The 21,494-nt window shown below is 44.1% G+C and overlaps 1 protein-coding gene across 2 annotated transcripts in view; it reads right to left on the bottom strand.

Annotated features, from left to right (window-relative positions):
• pcdh17 (protocadherin 17) overlaps positions 1-17,297 on the bottom strand; it is an 89,362-nt gene extending 72,065 nt beyond the window's left edge. For both annotated transcript variants that reach the window (XM_067986439.1, XM_067986440.1), the window contains exon 1: positions 13,843-17,297. In XM_067986439.1, coding sequence (XP_067842540.1) covers positions 13,843-16,416 — 2,574 coding nt within the window. In that variant the 5' untranslated portion in view covers positions 16,417-17,297. The remainder of the gene's footprint in view (positions 1-13,842) is intronic.
• Positions 17,298-21,494: the final 4,197 nt, after the last annotated feature.

Below are 21,494 nucleotides of genomic sequence, written 5' to 3' on the forward strand. Positions count from 1 at the left end.
GCCATATGAGATCCTTGCAACAACAAGAAGTCAGACAGGAGTTGTAGTAAATATCAGTCTTTCCAATTGTCCCAGGATTCACTAATCACATAACATGGATCTCTTCTTTCCAGATTGAAGGTAGACTGACATGCCAGGAGAATGTAGGTGATCTGTGATTCCATGTGTTAAAATTATACCTCCAATTGACTTTATGCCCAATAGTGTCTCAGCTCTTCCTGGGCACATGGTAATTTCTCTGTTTAGCCTATACTAACGTGGCACAGTGTAATACCTTTACCCCATCATGATTGCTAGCTGTCTATAATGGACCTTGCATTCATCCACTGGGGAAATTCTATCACCAAATCTTTCTTCTGTTTGCAGCGAATAATCTAAAGTAGGCATCTTAAATATGAAACTCTCTTCCCAAGAAATCTGGAACTCTCTTCCCCCAAAAGGCTGTGGATGCTGGGACAATTGGAGCTTTCAAGATCGAGATAGATAAGAGTTTTGTCAGGTAAGGATATCACTGGATATGGAGCAAAGGCGGGTAAATGAAGTTGAGGTGCAGATCAGCTATGATCTAATTGAATGGCAGCGCAGGCTAGAGGGGCTGAATGGCCTCCTCCTGTTTCTGGTGTTCCTATGTTCCTAGGCATGAAGAAAAAGATGGTCCTGTGAGATCTCATAAATGTACATACCCAATTTTCCAACTGTACTTGTTCCTAACACTGCTCAACTAATTGTTTATATTATACTAGCATTTCAGGTTTCTTTTTTGTGACTTGCAAATAGGGTCCTGTTCTAAACTAACTCTAATGAGCCAAGTCATGGTCTTGTTCACCATTCAGAATACCCCATTAAAGAAGGGGGTGGAACAAACAAACAAATAAAGAAAGAAATCAATCTCCTTATTTCAATGGTTCACCTTTCCTTTTATGGCTTTAGCAACAGAAGCTTCAACAAAGCACATGAACTACCCAGGTTGAAACACACATTTATTTGCTCGTTATTTCTCCTGCCCATTAATTCACCGTTTTCAGTAAAGCCTTCGATATTTTGGCAAAATGCTTTGTCAGTAGCAATCCTAGATATCAAAATTCTTCGTCATACCGACCACAGCTTTAGAAAACCTATTGAAAGCCATGAAGGTGGGTGCCACACATTAAATGCATCCACTATATCAGGTATTTAAATCTGTACGGGCTAGTTATCTCAAAATCCTGCTAAACATGAACTCACATTTCTTTTGAAAACATGTTAATAGGGGGAAAAGTGGAAGTGCTGCAACCTTTTCTTTAACCACTACATTCCAGTGAGAATTCACAGCTGTCCGTTTGCTTTGTGAAAGCGTTAAGATAATCCAAGACTAAGCGGGTTAAATGAATTTCACACAATAAAGTCTAAAGCACTTAAAAGTCTATAGAGCAGAAACAGCTGTCAAGAAATACCCTCAGTGCTGAAAAATCACTTTGTTTTGTCTTTATCCATTTCGAAGAACGTGGAATATGTCAACTTGTATTAGGGTATTGGAGTGGATGTTGACAATTTTATTAATGTTTTTTTTTATGAGCACGATATGACATGGCTTTTCATACATGTCAGTTCATTCTTCTATTACGCAACCCAACAGCGTGATAACAACGCTGCTGGCTTGGCTGTACTGTGGCATTCAGCGTATTTACATCATTCAGCAAAGATATGTACTTAGCAGTAGGTACGCTGTCAATAAAAAGCGCATTAAGACCCTATTGAAAGGGCTTCCCTGTCAATTACAGAGCAGAAAGGATTCTATTGCCAGATTTTTCCTGTCAATTTAATACAGTAGGTCATATTAACAGCACTGTCTTGTCAATAAAACAGTTCTGAATCCTATTAATGGTGCTATCCTGTCAATATCATCTGACTTCTTATTTCTCAACCTTTCCAGTATCTGTAAAACCTGCAGAATGGGATTATAGGGTTACTCTGTGTCGATCTGATGTACTGCATACGAATTTACCAGAAATATGATATTTTATCTGAGATCTAACTTCTAAGCTTTGCGGGTTCTTCCATGTGTGTGTATACGGCTATGCTTGTAATAGGTGTCAAATAACTTGCATATCAAATGAAGAACTGTCTTGGAATCATCCTCAATGCAGGTAATAAATAGGGTAACTCTGGTAACCATTGATTTTTTAAAAAGTACTGTAACAAAGAATCCAATTTCTATGGAGCTATGGAAACTGTGGCAACTGTTTTCATCACAGCACACTGGTGGCAGGCACTCAGTTACGGTACATGCATCTGTGATCTGATAGCAAGCAAAATGGTTTTGGTAAGTAACGGGACAAGAGAAAGGGGTGCAATCAACATTGAATGCACAGGAAAGCTAGAATACAAAGGTGGAAAGAGATAGAAAAAATTTATATAGTGCCTTTCACAACCTCAGGACGTCCCAAAGCCAATGAAGTACTTTTGAAGTGTAGTCAATGTTGTAATGTAGGAAACAAGGCAGTCACTTTGCACAAAGCAAGGTCTCACAACCAGCAATGAGATAATGACCAGATGAGTGATGTAGATTGCGGGATAAATATTGGCCAGGACACCTGGGAGAACTCCGCTGCTTTTATTTGAATAGTACCATGGGATCTTTTACGTCCATCTGAGACCTTGGTTTAATATCTCATCTGAAAGACAGCACCTGTGACAGGGTAGCACTCCCTCAACACTGCACTTTAGTGTCAGCCTAGATTTTGTGCTCAAGTCTCTGGAATGGGACTTGAACTCAAAACCTTCTTTACTTAGGGGCAAGAGTGCTACCCACTGAACCAAAGCTGAGACCTTGGTACATACAGACAGGTCTTATTACAGACTGGCACTACTCCAGCTTGTCCATTACACAAATACAAGTAGACATTAAAGCCTAACATCACCAAAAGAAGGTTGATTCATATTCAATAAGAACAGATTTTTGGCTACATCAGTTCTTCATGGTTTTGAGAAAACTGTGCATTGTGCAGCAAAAAAACTGTAAATGCTATATTTCTAAATGAGCACAAATGACAAACATTAAATAAATCTGCATGAGAGTAAAAGAAAATAAGAGTAATTGGTTTCAAATAACTTATTTGTTCAAATTTACAGTGGTTTGCACGTTACAAGAACTGAATTTGCATATAAATTTGCTGTATGCAGTTTCGTCAGTCAAAAATAGTAGATTTGCCTCTGATGGGGACTAAATTCTGTTTAGATGTAATGGCCTTGTCAATGCTGAAAGATATTCACGAACCACCATCTTACTGGAATAACAAAATCCCACTTAAGTTTGCTGTTGGGAAATTATTTCACTAAGATGGCTGCTTCCTGGCACTTTACATTATCAGTGGCAAAGTAATTTGATGGCGTGTTGCTACATTCATGCAGTAATCCTTCCCTATCTGATTATATTCCACTAAAAATAATTAGAAAGGTGAGCCACGCTCAAAAAAGAAATCCATCTGAAATGAATGTTGATGGAGAAGCTTTTGAAGATCGTTCAATGAGTAAATCAAAATGTGAGAGGAAAGCACGCACAGGCATGCAAATGTGATTTGAAACTGAAGAGCTGGGAAGGGTATGTTTGCAGAAATAATTTTTTCAGTGCATACACAAGGAATTCCACACAAGTATTGAGCAGACAATTTTACTGCAAAAATACAAAATAAAATAAGAACAAATTACAAAACTTAATTTTGAACTGATTGAATCAGTGTTCCTAAACACTACTCGCCCCTAAAAAAACACAGGGAAAGATAAGTACTAATTAGAAAGTTTTGAGCAGTTTCTAACTGTTCTCTCTTTATGTTTATCTTTCTCTCTTTAATCCAACATCCTATGCTTTTGGAGGTGTCACAAAGCTATTCTGATGCTTGAAGCTTATTATCTGTGTATGATACAGCAAAGGTATAAATATTTGTATTTGTTTTATTGAGTATTAACCATAATTAGGCAGTTAAAGGAAAAGTCTCTGTAAAACTCCAGCGCTCAAATCTTTCCTTTGGCAAGACTGCAAATGTTGGATCTGATGGCAAGTCCGATCCCCCTTTCTTACAAGCACTTGAAAGCTGAAACCATGAACATGCAGAACAGACATGCCAACTGGCGTTAGCTAGGATGCCATATTAAACAACCCCAAATTTACTTGCGGAAACTTAAAAAACAAAATTAACACATACAAAAAATTAATAAAGGTGGGGGGGGGGGGCAGAGTATTTTTTAAACTGTCACAGTGGGGCTGAGTGGTGTAGTGATTACCACAGTATACAGTCACCCCTGAGATCTCGATCTGAATCTAAGCCTAGACTGATCAAATTGAAGCCTTCTCTTCCCCTGTTGGTTTTAATGGCCCAAGATGAAACCAATTTGAGCAGTCTCAACTCACCTCCTAGTGGGCACGATCCAAAAGCACAAAACTGCCTGTGAATCTGCATTAAACTGGTAATCTCACTTGGAGAAATCCTGAGGGTGTTTGTGTGAGAAATTAAACAAGTCACACTGGTGCAGTTGGGGCAACTCTTCTGAGATTGAGGTTAAGGCACATTGTTGGGGCAGAGTAGAGGGAACTTTGTTCTGTATCGAGCAGGGATATACATGCTCTAGAAGTAATGGGAAAAAAACAATTTCATTCCTCGGCACTGACACCCCTAACCCTGATAAGCACAAATAGTCAAATGGTCCTACTGTTCCCCAAAATATACAATTTAAAAAGACTTGCTATTAGGACCGCTTTGAAATCAAAACTACAAATAATTATTATGACTATTACTTTTCTGTTTTTTTTTACTTGTTTTTCTATTTTAACAGCTTATGATGATGGATTGATTGAGATACTAAGATATTCTGTGTAACCCTCCCAAATCAGTCCACGCATTAATATCATCAACACTTGTTACAATTTAAATGTCAACTGAAATCAAGGAGCTGTTAGGTCACTGTAGGTATGCATATGCACCTCTCAGTACACCTGTTCGTGAAGGGACCTTATAGTGTTTAATTAGATAAGATCACTAGGTTAAAGTGCAATGAGACATATAAAATCAACACTAACCTGCATTTATATAGCGCCTTTAATGTAGTAAAACATCCCAAGGTGCTTCACAAGAGCATTACCGGACAAAGATTGACATCGAACCAAAGAAGGAGCCATTAGGACAGGTGCCCAAAAGCTTGTTCAAAGAGATAGGTTTTAAGGAGCATCTTAAAGGAGGAGAGAGAGGCAGAGAGGTTTAAGGAGAGAATCCCAGAGCTTAGGGCCTAGACAACTGAAGGCACAGCCGCCAATGGTGGAACGAAGGAAGTCAGGAATGCACAAGACAACATTCAAGGCTGCAAAACAGGAACATAGGAACAGGAGTAGGCCTTTTAGCCCCTCGAGCCTGTTCCACCATTCAATGAGATCATGGCTGATCTGTGTCCTATCTCCATATATCCACCTTAGCCTCATATCCCTTAATATCTTTGGTTAACAAAATCCATCAATCTCAGATTTAAAATTAACAATTGAGCTAGCATCAACTGCCCTTTGCGGAAGAGAGTTCTAAACTTCTACCACCCTTTGCCTGTACAAGTGTTTCCTAACTTCATTCCTGAAAGTCCTGGCTCTAATTTTTAGGCTATGTCCACTAGTCCTAGACTCCCCAACCAGTGAAAATAGTTTCTCTATCTACCCGATCAGTTCCCCTTAATATCTTGAAAACTTCGATCAAATCACTCCTTAATCTTCTAAATTCCAGGGAATACAGCCCTAATTTGTGTAATCTCTCCTCGTAATTTAACCCTTGACGTCCAGGTACCATTCTAGTAAATCTACACTGAATTTCCTCCAAGGCCAATATATCCTTCCCTAAGGTACTTCAGGTGTGGTCTAACCAGGGCTTTGTATAGCTGTAGCGTAACTTCTACCCCCTTGTATTCTAGTCCTCTAGATATAAAGGCCAACATTCCATTAGCCTTATTGATTATTTTCTGTACCCGTCCGTGACATTTTAATGATCTGCGTACATGGACCCCCTAAGTCTCCACTGTTTCGAGCTTTTCCCCATTTAGAAAGTACTCTGATCTATCCTTTTTAGGTCCAAAGTGGATGACCTCACACTTGCCTACACTGAAATCCATTTGCCACAGTTTTGCCCATTCACTTCATCTATTAATATCTCTCTGTAATTTTATGCTTCCATCTACACTACTTACAATGCTGTCTATCTTTGTGTCATCGGCAAACTTGGATATGTAGCTTTCTATCCCATCATCTAAGTCGTTAATAAATACAGTAAATAGTTGAGGCCCCAAAACAGATCCCTGTGGGACACCACTAGTCACATCCTGCCAATTTGAGTACCTGCCCATTGTCCCTACTCTCTGTCTCCTGCTGCTCAGCCAATTTCCTAACCAGGTCAATAATTTGCCCTCAATTCCATGAGCTTCAACTTTAGCTAACAGTCTCTTAGGAGCTAAACTAGTAGTCCTACATCGGTAGCTGTAGCATGCGAAGTTTAGCTGGCAAGATCTAGTTACTACACCTGGCTACAAAGCGCACTCTGCCTGCCAGTTCTGAGCTCTGCTTTCGTTTTTTGCACATGAACAGGAGTAGGCCATTTAGCCCCTCGAGCCTGCTCGGCCATTCAATTAGATCATGGCTGATCTGTACCTAACTCCATTTAACCATCTTTTTCCATATCCCTTGATACCCATACCTAATAAAAATCTATCGATCTCAATCTCGAAAGCTCCAATTGTACCAGCATCCATAGCCTTTTGGGTGAGAGAGTTCCAGATTTCTGCTACCCTTTGTGTGAAAAGGTTCTTCCTGATTTCTCTCCTCAATGGCCTAGCTCTAATTTTAAGATTGTGTCCCCTCGTCCTTGATTCACCCAACAGAGGAAATAGTTTCACTGTATCTACCCTATCGAATCCTTTTAACATTTTAACATCTCGATTAATCACCCCATAATCTTCTAAACATATCCATTGAGCTCTGCCCACCTGGTGGATGTTTAAATGCGACTAGTGCAGAAGCAACAATGCACACATTCTCATAGCATTGTCAATAGACACACTGCCATGGGGGGAATCTCACTACCTGGGCGGGGTGGGGGGGGGGGTGGATTCTCACCGCCTGGGGTGGTCAAACTGACTGGGGAGGATCTCACTGCCTGGAATGGGGCTCGCACAGCCTGCAAGGGGGGAGGGGGTCTCACACTGCCTGGGGCAGGGTCTCACACTGCCTGAAAGGAGGGGAGGGAAGTCTCACACTGCCTGGAAGGGATGGGGGGGGGGGAGGAGTCTGACACTGCCTGGAAGGGGTGGGTTGTCACTGCCTGGGGTTCTCACATTGCCTGGCGGTGGGTCTCACACTGACTGGGGGGTTGGGTCTCGCACTGACTGGGGGGATGGGGTCTCACACTGACTGGGGGGGGGGGTCTTGCACTGACAGGGGGGTCTCACACTGACTGGGGGGGTCACACACTGACTGGGGGATAGGGTCTCACACTGATTGGGGGGAGTTCTCAGACTGCGGGGGGGGGGCGGTCACACACTGACTGGGGAGGGAGGTTTTACTGTCTGGAGGGGTCTCATTGACTGGGGGGTGGTCTCACAATGAATAGGGAAGTTCTCACACTGACTGCGAGGGGGGGTCTCACACTGATTGGGGGGTAGAGTCATCACACTGATGGGAGGGTGGGGGGCGTGGAGGGTCACTGCCTGGGTGGGGGTTCTCACTGCCTGGGGGGTTCACACAGCCTGGGAGGGGGGTCTCACACTGCATGGATGGCAGGGTTTCTCACTGCCGGGGGGGCTCGCAATGCCTGGAGGGGGTTTCACACTGCCTGGAAGGTCGCGGGGGGGTCTCACATTGATTGGGGAGGGAGGTCTTACTGTATGGGGGGGGAGGTCTCACTGACTGGAGGGGAGGTATCACACTGAGTGAGGAGGGGTCACATACTATGGTGCGGGTGTTACACTGACTGGGGTGGGGTCTCACACTGACTGGGGGGGAGGGGAGGCGGGAGGTCTCACTGACAGGGGGGTCTCACACTGACAGGGGGGAGGGGTGGGAGGTCTCACTGAGTGGGGGGAGTTCTCACACTGACATGGGGGGCGTCAGACACTGACTGGGGGTTCGCACACTGATTGGGGGGGCCTCATGCCGACTGGGGGGGGGGTCTCACTTTATCTAGTGGGAGGTATCACATTTACTGGAGGGGTCACTGCCTGGGTGGGGGCTGTCACTGCTTAGGGGTCTCACACTGCCTGGGGGTCTCACACTGCATGGAGGTCTCACACTACCTGGTGGATGGACCTCACACTGCCTGGGGGGGGGGGGGGGTCTCACTACCTGGGGGGGCCTTGCACTGACTGGGGTGTCTCACACTGACTGTAGGGGTCTCACACTGACCGGGGGAGCCTCACACTGAGTGTAGGGTCTCACACTGATTGTGGGGTGTCACATTGACTGGGGGGAGGGGTGAGGTCACTGACTGGGGAGGAGGGTTCCTCATTGTGACCGGAGATGGGGGGGGTTGGGGTCGGTGGAGGAGTACGGGAGGTAACACACTGCTTCGCTCTACTGCACTGTGGAACTAGACTCCTGAGTTAACCGTACCACTTTGGTTTTGCACAAAGGAAATGCTTTGCATCAATGCAAACGTGGCAGTATAACTGCAGACTAAATGTTTCTAGACACACCTAAATATGAAGTTCTATGTGAAGATTAGTTAAAATCCATTTAATCCTTTTTATTAATTATAATAATTATTATAATATTGATGTGCCAAAAATCATTGTGGCACAGATGGACAATGCCATATAATGAATAATACATTCCCCTTGATTTTAGAAAAGAGAGAGGATTAACATTAACATTCTATGTTCAGATCACATGATTTCAGTATCTGCAAACCGAATAAGGTAAAAATAGACACAAATTATCTTGCCACATTTCAGTTTGCTATCAAACACAATAAAGGTATCACAAATGAATGCTGCTCTGCTGACAACGGTATTTACCGTTTTTTTTTAAGCATTAATGTTTTATTTGAAAATGTTAAATATGAAATTACTTCTGTATCTCAACTAAAATATTAGACTGTGATATGAAAGCCTTAGCAAACGATTGCTGAACTGCATTGATCTGAGCTCTTGTTTATCTATTTATGATTCACACGATTTTACTGTACACAAAAATCTGATCTCATGCCACAGGTGTTTTCCTTTCTGTATATGTTTAGTATTGTCAATTACACACTTCCCATGAGAGGAAAATGTTTTCTGACTGAAGGGGACCATGTGTCCATTTTGTTCTTATTTGGTGACTTGCCGCAGGATCTGTATTGAATTTTTCTATAACAGAAAATATGTGTGCATGCCCAAAAAGATCTTGTAGAAGTTACAATAAGATACCATGATGGTTGTTCTGCTGTCTCTATAACCGAATCTATATTGAAAATGTTACCAATGAATCCTGACAGGAGTTACTATTACAGTTACCCCTGGGTATATTGAATATACTGCAGGAACATGATGCTGATTTGGCAGAACTGTGCTTTGCATGACCATGGGCTTATAGAGAAGTAATGAAAAAATAAGATGTTTTTATAAAGTTGGGTGGAAGTCACTTTTCATCATTTTGAATTGCAACAACCAACTACTGAAACTGAAAGTCCTTCAATCTGCCATACTTACTGACTTTTTGTTTATTCATTCATGGGATGTGGGCGTCGCTGGCAACGCCAGCATTTATTACCTATCCCTAATTGCCCTTGATTAGGTGGTGGTGAGCCGCCTTCTTGAACTGCTGCAGTCCATGTGCTGAAGGTACTCCCACAGTGCTGTTAGGTAGGGAGTTCCAGGATTTTGACCCAGCGACGAAGGAACGGCCACATATTTCCAAGTCGGGATGGTGTGTGACTTGGAGGGGAAAGTGCAGGTGGTGGTGTTCCCATTTGCCTGCCGCCCTTGTCCTTCTAGGTAGTAGAGGTCGCGGGTTTGGGAGGTGCTGTATAAGAAACCTTGGCGAGTTGCTGCAGTGCATCTTGTAGATGGTACACACTACAGCCACGGTGCTCCAGTGGTGGAGGGAGTGAATGCTTAAAGTGGTGGATGAGATGCCAATCAAGCGGGCTGCTTTGTCCTGGATGGTGTCGAGCTTCTTGAGTGCTGTTGGAGCTGCACTCATCCAGGCAAGTGGAGAGTATTCCACCACACTCCTGACTTGTGCCTTGTAGATGGTGGAAAGGCTTTGGGGAGTCAGAAGGTGAGTCACTCACCACAGAATACCCAGCCTCTGCCTAGCTCTTGTAGCCACAGTATTTATGTGGCAGGTCCAGTTAAGTTTCTGGTCAATGGTGACTCCCAGGATGTTGATGGTGGGGGATTCGGCGATGGTAATGCCATTGAATGTCAAGGGGAGGTGAATGTTGTCCAGGTCTTGCTGCATGCAGGCATGGACTGCTTCATTATCTGAGGGGTTGAGAATGGAACTGAACACCGTGCAATCATCAGTGAACATCCCCACTTCTGACCTTATGATGGAGGGAAGATCATTGATGAAGCAGCTGAAGGTGTTTGGGCCTAGGACACTGCCCTGAGGAACTCCTGCAGCAATGTCCTGGGGCACAGATGATTGGCCTCCAACAACCAGTACCATCTTCCTTTTTGCTAGGTATGACTTCAGCCACTGGAGAGTTTTCCCCCTGATTCCCATTGACTTCAATTTTACCAGGGTTCCTTGATACCACACTTGGTCAAATGCTGCCTTGATGTCAAGGGCAGTCACTCTCACCTCACCTCTGGAATTCAGCTCTTTTGTCCATGTTTGGACCAAGGCTGTAATGAGGTCTGGAGCCGAGTGGTTCTGGTGGAACCTAAACTGAGCATCAGTGAGCAGGTTATTGGTGTGTAAGTGCTACTTGATAGCACTGTCAACAACACCTTCCATGACTTTGCTGATGATTGAGAGTAGACTGATATTATGGGGCGGTAATTGGCCGGATTGGATTTGTCCTCCTTTTTGTGGACAGGACATACCTGGGCAATTTTCCACTTTGTCAGGTAGATGTCGGTGTTGTAGCTGTACTGGAACAGCTTGGCGAGAGGATACAGACTGCCTGTAACCCTCAGTCATTAATTGTAAACGCACATGTTTGTGACAATATTCCTCATCTATTCGCATAAATATGTGGTTCTTATTAAGTAACAACTATTAGTGAAACTGTTCACTGAATTTAACATTTTTAAAAAGAGGTGATGTATTCTAGATCATCTGGTCATTATCTCATTGCTGTCGGTGGGACCTTGCTGTGCGCAAATTGGCTTACACGATTCCAGCATTGCAACAGTGACTACACTTCAAAAAGTATTTCATTTGCTGTAAAGTGGCTTTGTGACATCCAGAGGTTGTGAAAGGCTTAATATAATTGCAAGTTCTTTCTTTCTATATTGCATATATCATCAAGCTATTTTAAACAATGCTGAATCACTTATGAAGTCTCAATGATGACTATTATGACATCACATAGACAGTTCTACCTTTATGATATAACAAAATAACCAAACACTGGTTTCACAGTTTGTATTGCCATGCCTTGGCTACATATTGAGATTTGTTGCTCCATTTTTATTACTCATGTAATTGCTTAAAACGTCTTATGTGGCAATCCAGAAATAACAAACTGAATTATCATCGGAAGATTTTTTTAAAAAAAATTCCAATTCAATCACGAGTTTTCCAAAAGGTTTGATGAGCTTGGGGTGGAGTTAATAGTTCATGAATTTAAATTTGGTTACTTTCTGAAAGTAGGTGAAAGAACAAGCTCAACGTATGCATCATCTGTCCCACAACAAATAAATACAATGGTATTGACTCTAAGGCGAAGTTGTTTACACAGTAATGATTTATGCTGCTGGCAACTCTTGTCTTTTCAAATATTGCAGTGTGGGTATAATACATCCCAGACAAGTTGGTAAGTGGCAGTAAAGGGGTACTTCATGGCCCTTATCTCCATTCACCTACAGAAGGGTATCAAAGATTATTATGCAACAATAAACAAGGCATTTTGGGATTGGAGTGGAAAATTGATCTTAAATGGCAATTTAAAAGAATTGATCTTAGTGGTTTATTCTTACTCATAATAATTATATTGCACCAAATGAGAATATTCCTGTAAATTAAAAATGTCTATCTCAAGTGGAATCAGATTTAATCAATCAGTACTTCCAAGCAGACATTTATATGCCAAAAATATCTCACTTTTACACTGAAATCAATGTAACTGTTTGCAAAGTTATATTTCTATTGTCAGTTGACGAACACAAACCATTTAAAATTATAAATGTAACCATGGAAAAAAAGTCAGAAACAGTAAAAAGTGACCATATAGCTGTTGGATTATCCAAAAAACCCAACTGGTCACTAATGTCCTTTAGGGAAGGAAACCTGCTGTCCTTTCCCAGTCTGGCCTGTATGTGACTCCAGTCTCACATTGACGATGTTGACTCTTAACTGCCCTCTTAAGTGGCCTAGCAAGCCACTCTTTAGTACCACCACGTTCCTAGGGCAATTAGGGATGGGTAATAAATTTGTGCCTTGCCAATGATGCCTATATCCCAAGAGTTAATCATTTTAAAAAAAGAATGTAAATAAATACACCACAAAGAAAGTGCATTAAAACGTTATGTACAACGGGTTATCATTGAAATTTCCCGACCCCCATGTCAACCCAGTAATAAAATATTGCTGAGAATATTTGTATGTGTTTATTATAGTAAAAATGTGCTCTGATAAATTTAGCAATATACATTATGAAGCTTACTCTCACTTCTAATGTGAAGTTCATTCAGGTAGCATTGCCTCAAACATTTCCTTAATCGCTGCTAAATGTATTTTAGAATCAAAGTTTTTTTTTCCACTGTAGTAAGATCTCTAAATGAACAAAGCTAAATTAACCACAATGCAGCAAAAAGTCAAAAATGTAACATTATTTATATCTAAATATTTTCCCCATATTCAAAATTGTCTTCATCCTTTCCCTGCTGATTGTGAATGTTGCACTGTGATAATTGAACACTATTTCCTCACTAGTGACCAGGGTTTAAGTATTATTAAAGGTGAATTTGCATGATGTGTTTATTAGTTATTAGAAAAATAAAGTTTTTTATTTTAATAGAAGCAAATACCACCTTTTAATGTGAATAAAATTAACTCTCTCTTAAGGATCCAACACAATTTTGGTAAGCACTTTTTAAATATATGCATCTATCATTATGTATTGTTACCCTGTACTTCATCAATGAAACCATGACATCTTCTGTGGATCCATAAAACTGTTACATCTACAGATACATTTCCTCCAAAAATCAATGTGATTCAAAGCCAGACAATAAATCTAAAGTCTGTTGAGTTTCAAACTGGCTTGTGGAAGTGTTTTTTTTTGTGCAACAAAACAGACATTAACTCGCTGTATTTAAAACCAAGGAACTAAAACAAAATGGTTTCACAGAGAAAAATAATTACAGTTTTTGGCTAAGTGTTGCACAAGTGGGGCTCAGTAGCCTTATGATCTCTTGCCCAGCACTGAGGGACCCCACTTATATTTGGCCCTCCTACACAATAGGACTTTAGTCATAAATCCCTATGCAAATCAATAATGAAGTCAATACACTTCACGCGAGGGAACACGTTGTATTATAGAAATATTGACTTATCAAAGATATTAAGTGCACAAAGCACATTGCCCAACTCTTAAAGACGCATGGCACAGTTCGGTCAATAACTTTCTGAAAGCAACAGGTCCCACCCAATCAGATGAACAATGACACCGTGGTGTGTGTGTGTTTTACCTGAATCAGTGACATTCTTGTTGACGTTACGTCGGTCGGATTTGAACCCTGTCCGGAGAAAGTGTGACAGACCACATGGCCCTGGGGGACGGTGAGGTTGTTGGAGGTGGGCTTCAGATACATGACTTCTGACCGGGGGGAGCTGAGCGGCAGGCGCGTCTGGTAATCGAAATAAACGGGAGAAGAGGCCAGGGAGGGACTGCTCACCACGTTCATGACATCTCTCTCCTCCACTTCGCTTTGGACCAACATGATGTCGTTCTTGTTGATCTTCTTCTTCTTGTTGCTCTTGCCCAGGTGGGGGTGCGAGTACTCGGCGATCCTACAGTTGTACGTCCTGATCTCCTTGTTTTCTCTCCTGCACTTGACGGCGATGGTGACCATGGAGGTCAAGAGGATGACCGAGATGGAGCTGAGGGTGACGATGAGGGGCAGCGACATGTCCCAGTGGCGTTGCTCCTTGTTGACCCGGTGCTCGTCCTTGGGGGCCACCCCCATGTAGGCCACGATGACCAGCCGGGCCACGGCCGAGAGGGACGGCTTGCCGTGGTCCGACACTTTGACCACCAGCTCGGCCGTGGGAGACACCTCCTCCCAGAAGGGCTGGGCCGTGCGGATCTCGCCGCTCGCCGGGTCCATGTCGAAGAGGTGCTGCTCGTTCCCCTCGGCGATCTCGTACGACAGGCGGCCGCTCTCGCCGTAGTCGTTGTCCACTGCCCGCACCGTGGCCACGATGTAACCTAAGCCGGCGTTGCGGGGCACGTGGATCTCGGCCGTGTCGTTCTGCAGGACGGGCAGGACGATGACGGGCGCGTTGTCGTTGACGTCCAGCACGGTGACCCTAACGGTGGAGTTACTCTCCAGGTGAGGCGTGCCCGAGTCCTTGGCCAACACCTTGAACTCGAAAGACTTGGTCTGCTCGTAGTTGAAGGAGCGGAGAGCGTAGATGGCCCCGTTGGAAGGGTTGACCGACACGTAGGTGTAGATGGACACGCCGCCCACCCGGGACGGGAGGATCGAGTAGGAGACGGTGCCGTTCTGGCCCAGGTCGGGGTCGTGGGCCAGCACCGAGCCCAGGTACTCTCCGGGGATGTTGTTCTCGGGCACCTGCAGCACGTAGACCGGCTTGGTGAAGCGGGGCGGGTTGTCGTTCTCGTCGGCCACCCTGACCGTGAAGGAGCGGGTGGCGTTGAGGGGCGGCGAGCCGCTGTCCCTCGCCACGATGGTCAGGTTGTACTCGTCGGTCACCTCGCGGTCCAGGGGCCGGTCGGTCAGCACGGTGTAGAAGTTGTCGTAGTTCTCCTCCAGTTTGAAGGGCACGCTGCCCAGCACCTGGCACTGCAGCTGGCCGTTGCGCCCCGAGTCGCGGTCGGTCACTTTGACCAAGGCGATGACGGTGCCCGGCGGCGCCGCCTCGCCGATCGGGCCCTGGTGAACCGACACGAAGTTGACGGCGGGCGCGTTATCGTTGGCGTCGATGACCCTGACCGACACCTTGCAGTGAGCGGGGATGGAGTTGGGACCCAAGTCCTTCGCCTGCACGTCGATGTCGTAGATGCTGCTCTCCTCATAGTCAATGTTGCCTTGGACCAGGATCACTCCCGACCGCGGCTCGATGGAGAAGAGCTCCCGGATCCTCTCGGTCACGTATGGGCTGAAGGAGTAGACCACCTCACCGTTGCTGCCTTCGTCCGGGTCCGTGGCGTTCACGTCGATCAAGAAGGTGCCAACCGGCGTGTTCTCCGCGATCTCCACCGTGAAGCTGGGCTCCTCGAACGACGGGCTGTTGTCGTTGGTGTCCACCACTTCCACCTTGATCTGCACCGTGCTGGACTTGGGAGGGTCCCCGCCGTCCAGCGCCGTGACCACCAGGACGTGCCGGGGCTGCTCCTCCCTGTCCAGCGGCCTCTGGATGATCAGCTCGGGGAACTTGGTGCCGTCCCCCCGCGACTTCACCTCCAGGCCGAATAGCCGGTTGGGGCTGGTCAGGAGGTAGGTTTGGAGGCCGAATTGGCCGGTGTCGGGGTCGTGCGCACTGGTCAGGGGAATGCGCGTCCCCGGAGCCGCGTTCTCGGGGATCTCGACATCGATTTGCTCGGTGGAAAAACTTGGCGCATTATCATTGATATCCAGGATCTCCACTTTGATCATGCAGAGGTCCTTGTCGTTGGCGAAGACTTCCAGCGAGACGACACACTTGGCAACCCGTTTGCAGACGGTCTCCCGGTCGATGCGTTGCTTGGTGTAAAGTAACCCACTTTCCCGGTCGACATCCAGCAAATGTGGGGCGGAATTTTCCAAAACCCGAAAGTTGGGCTTTCTCTGCTCGGGACTCGTCCCCAGGCGAGCATCTTTTGCAATGTTCCCGATCACGGTCCCGGGTCCCTGTTCTTCCAGGATCGTGTATTTCAAATTCTTCAAGGTCAGAGCTCCAGTCCAGAGTAAGAGGAAAATCAAAATATGCAGGTACATTCCCAGCACTTGCTTTTTTCCTCCCCTTTCCTTTTTTTTGGGTGTTAAACCTGTTGATTTACAGCTCACAAAACAGATGAGCCTGCAGTGGTGTGTGAGCATCGATGCATCTTACAATAACCATTTCAACAACAAAAAAACAGGAGTTTGACGACAAGAGAAAAGTCTCTCGTCACCATCTTGCATTATAAATCCTTAATGGGGAAAAAACATAGCAATCGTGCCAGACACTTTTATTCCACCCCCCACCCCCCTTAACAGCCCACGGATCTATTTGCACAGTCGTGGGACTTGATCGGTGTAGATGCGAAATCTGGCTTCCTTCTCCCAAGTGAAATCCAAGCGTTTGCAAAATGCGGCGTAGCCGATGTTCCAGTTTCAAGGCTTGCGATGTGTTCCTTCCAATTTCACGAGATGCAGCTGGCGAAAATTTTGCATGCTGCACACACACACACACTCACACCGACTGGATGAATATCTATCTGTGCTTGGGCGCCTATCTCCACTCAAAAAAAGCGGCAGCAGCTGCTGTCAGTGACTCGCTCAAGACTGCAAGAAAAAAAAATGACTCATTTTTATTTTTCTCCCCACACTCGAAGAGCAGCAGTTATAATTTTAACTGCTTTCATTGGCACGTCTAGGATCTCCGTGGAAGTCTCCCATCACACGATCGGTAGCAACACAGACCTTCAGTGACACTTAGTGAAGGCAAAAAGAATCAAATCTCTGCCTCTCTCTCGCTATCTGCGGCAGCCCCAAGCTCTCGGTGACACACGCGTTACTTTCCCTGTTGATTCTCCCCACTTGTGATGAGCAACAGTCTTGGGTCCAGTCTGTGCTGCAGGAGAGAAGGACGTGAGTGACATTCAGAGGCTTGGATGTACTCTTTCCCTCTGCTTTTAGTGTGTACTGTTGTTTCTTTTTGTTCTCTTTGATCGTCGTGTTGCTTACATTCGCTCCGTTAGGCGTCCTTTTTGGACATAAACCAGTCGCCGACACGCTCCCAGCTCTCTGACTCCCCCCTGCAAGCTCCGTTAAAACATATAAGGCTACCCACAACCAAAGCCTCTCCGGCCAATGGGGTGCTGGCGTCCTCTGGCACCGCCCAATGCGAGCACGCCGGGCTCGGCCAATGGAGTGGGGAAGTCTGGCGTCGGAGGTGAGGGGTTGGCGGTGGGGGAATGAGGAGGGAGGGAGGAGGTGGAGGAGGAGGGAAGGAGGTCTCCGGAAGGGAGCGAGTATTGCAATGCGTGGTCCTGGCACTCGCTCCCAGGCCGCGGGAACGCGCTCGTGCAATTTCACCCGCAATACTTTATGAATGAACCGGTCTCCAGTTGCGTGTGAGTGGGGACCGAAAAAGTGTCATTCGAAGCTTTACTTGAATTTTAATTTTTTTAAACAAAAATATTATTGGCAAAAAGTACTTTGAAAGATGACAACACAGCTTTTAGGGAACGACAGCAGAATTGGATATAACATGAATACTAACTAACAGCGTTTATTGTACGTCAGTGCTGACGGCTGAGGAGAAAACTAGATACAGTTTTACGAGGGAATATTGCAATTTCCTCCAAAAATGAAAAAAATTAAGACAATTTATTTACTTTTTTTCTTTAAATTAATGTACTGGTGCAAAGTGATGATGTAAACAAGTAGGAGAGATGGTGTGTGACTAAGGACTGGAGAGTGGTGACAGTGGGGAAAGTAAATCTGTCATCGTTCTTGTACGTGCTTTAAGTCAATTCACAAATTAGGGGGGAAAATCACAATTCTAAAGCAGATTTCTTGATTGTAATCAAAGACAGAAGTTTGCATTTCATGTCATTTTGTATGGGAAATTGCCGCGCAGCTAGCTGAGTGTAAATGGCTCGAAATTATAACATTACCATCAACCTAAGCACACGAAGTTAAGTTGTTGCAGTGAAGGGTTTGATGCATGTACTCGCGAAGCTCAGTAGTGAGTGAGTGCACAGCTTTGCTGAATCTTCACAGCGAGCTCACGAATTCAAAAAGAATATGGAATCACAAGTTTTATTGGAAGTATAGACGGTGACATATATCATCTTACCATTCCCTCCAAACGAAATGGTAGAATATAAAGCGTATCAAAAACAACCGTGTACTTCCACCGTTAATAGTTTATATTGCGGGATTCTAACTGATTTTCAATGTTAAAACTGATCTAGGTGGCGCGAGTTTTGTAAATAATTCGGTATCTATTTAGAAGTAGGTGAAAATGTTTAATTGCAACCTTTTCGGTAAAATGGCTGAAGGACGAAAAGTGGATTGTGTAGCAAGTAATGCGTTTTTACAGACCATTGGATGGCTCTACTGTAGTACAAGTTAACTTGGAAAGGACCGTGTTTTTTTTAAAGCAGTGTCATATTGTAATCGGCAGATTTAACTTTTTGGAAAAGGCCGGGTTTTAAATTATTTGCGGACAAACCTGTAACAAGGCAATAGCTAATGGAGCGGCTTTACTGACACGCTCACTTCAAGACAGCAAGATTTTATTTCGTTTCTGGCAACATAATCTGCTTTCGCCACTGACAGGTCTAGTGGAGAGCGGCGAATCTCCCATGATTAAATCGCACAGTATTTTGAGCAGAAGGGCTATTGTACAATGTCAGTTGAACTGCTGAGATGTTGGATTTTATTTCATTGCATATTACAAGGAAACTATACCTTGTGTATATTATGTAGAAAGTAACAGGTGGCTGTGAGAGATGAGACGTTTGGGTAATGTTTCTGATACATTTTGATAAGATATGAGAGTGAGACTCGATTGGTTTACAAACTAACTGAACCCAGCCAGCGTGTTATACCGAGGGTTCAAATTTCCCAATTGTAACTGATAGAACTCAGCACATCTTTACTGAACGCGCAGTTTTGACACTAGTGTTTATTTCGAAAACATCGATGAATCACCAAAAATTAGAGATTAAAAATGAGCTAATGTTCTCACCAGGAATTTTCCATAAATCCATCCATTTTTACAAAAAAAATTGCCTGCCTACATAATCCTTCCAGGAAGCTCATGGCCGAGAGAGTTCACACATTTTCTTTTCTAACTTTTTTTGCTTTAGAAAAGAAAACATATTTATGCTGTGCAATGCGATCATTTTGTAACAAAGATTTTTTCACTCTATTCGGGCACTGTATGAGACACACAATTTTTTTAACCACGTAACGCCAAATTTACAAGGATGATACTAGAACTAAGAGGGTACAACTATCAAGAAAGACTGAACAGGCTGGGGCTCTTTTCTCTAGAAAAGAGAAGACCTAGAGATGACCTGATAGAGGTCTTTAAAATTATGAAAGGGTTGAATAGGGTAGACATAGAGTGGATGTTTCCACTTGTGGGGGAGTCCAAAACCAGAGATCATAAATATAAAATAGTCACTAATAAATCCAATAAGGAATTCAGGAGAAACTGTTTTCCTCAGGGTGTGGTAAGAATGTTGAACTCGCTACCACATGGAATGGTTGAGGCGATTAGCATAGATGCATTTAAGGGGAAGCTAGATGAGTACATGAGGGAGAAAGGAATAGAAGGATATGCTGATGGTGTTAGATGAAGTAAGGTGGGAGGAGGCTCGTGTGGAGCATAAACACCAGCATAGACCTGTTGGGCTGAATGGCTTGTTTCTGTGCTGTAAAATTCTATGTAATTAACATTCACTTTTAAGAATTATTAATTTCTTGTAAGCGCTCACTCCACGCACTTCCAGTGAGGAACTGCGCTTGCAGGGCGCCTGGCTTGTTATTTTCTGTCCATTGATATTAATAGATGAAAAGTCATGGGTTGTGGGCCAAGCACTGCTCCTTGCAGGGAGCACCTGGTCATGGATTCAGCCCATGATGCCCTCTCTGAACACGTCCTGCTCTTTCCAATGAGGAGCACCTTTGCAGTGACAGCTGTGGCTCAGTGGTGGAACTCTCGCCTCCGGGTTAGAAGGTGGTGGGTTCAAAGTCCCACTCCAGAGATGTGAGCTCAAAATCTAGCCTGACACTCCAGGGCAGTACTGCAGGAGTGATGCATCGTCTTTCGAATGAGACGTTGAACTGAGTCTGCCCTCTCAGGTGGACGTAAAAGATCCCATGGCACTATTCGAAGAAGAGCAGAGGGGTTTTCCCTGGTGTCTTGGTCAATATTTACCCCACAACCAACACCACTAAAACAGATTATCTGATCATTTATCTCATTGCTGTGTGCAAATTGGCTGCCCTGTTTCCTACATTATGACAGTGACTACACTTCAAAAGTACTTCATTGGCTCTAAAGCATTTTGGGAGGTCCTGAGGTCATGATAGGTGCTGTATAAATGCAAGCCTTTCTTTTTTTCTTTTCTTTTAATGTACAAGTTCTTTTTCTCCACATGCCTGACCATGGAGCAACTAATTGACACAGTAGTGAGCCACTAGCCACGTTTGGCTAATTGGGAATGCACTTATAGCTAATTGGGAATCCGGATGTGGCTAATTACATTTCTGATCAGTAAATAAAAAATAAGTAATAGACACTGTCATTGGGCTTGTGACCTCAATACTCATATTTGCATGGCATATGCATGTCAACTTTAACCTTTTGTGCATTTGTTGGTAAAATGGTGAGATGAAAAGCAGAGTGCAAATGTTTTTCGATCATTGTGAGTGCTTTACTTCCTTGGTTATTGAATGGTATTAGATATTTGTTAAGTAAATATACCCATGTGAAGTACATTTACCTGTATTTTGTGTAAGGTGTTTTCTCCTAAAATTAGTGCATGCAGCTAAAACGGTGTTGCCATAACCTGTGGCTAGTCAGCAATTTCTATTGATCACCGTGATGCAGTAACCAGCTGGTATTACGGTCAACATGCCCGCTACTCATTGGTGCTCTAAGTTTAAACGGGAGTGTATCAGCAAGTGGAGGAACAGCATATGTTAATGGGAGGATTGGATCTGTAGGAATTGCGAATTCTGTTGTGATCTCTGTGGCTTCCTGCACTGCTGTCCAAAATGGCTGAATGTGGAGGGATGAACAGAACATATCAGTGTACCTTACCCATCAGAACCCTTTTGGCCAGAGCCCCTCCAATAGTCATCTCCCAAGGAGGGATGAAATTCATTAGATTCAATATGCTCACTGTGTTATCTTGAGCTGGCACTCACACATTCTGCTGCATGTGGTAATT

This window comes from Heptranchias perlo, chromosome 6, assembly GCF_035084215.1.
Source record: "Heptranchias perlo isolate sHepPer1 chromosome 6, sHepPer1.hap1, whole genome shotgun sequence".
Classification (NCBI taxonomy): Eukaryota; Metazoa; Chordata; class Chondrichthyes; order Hexanchiformes; family Hexanchidae; genus Heptranchias; species Heptranchias perlo.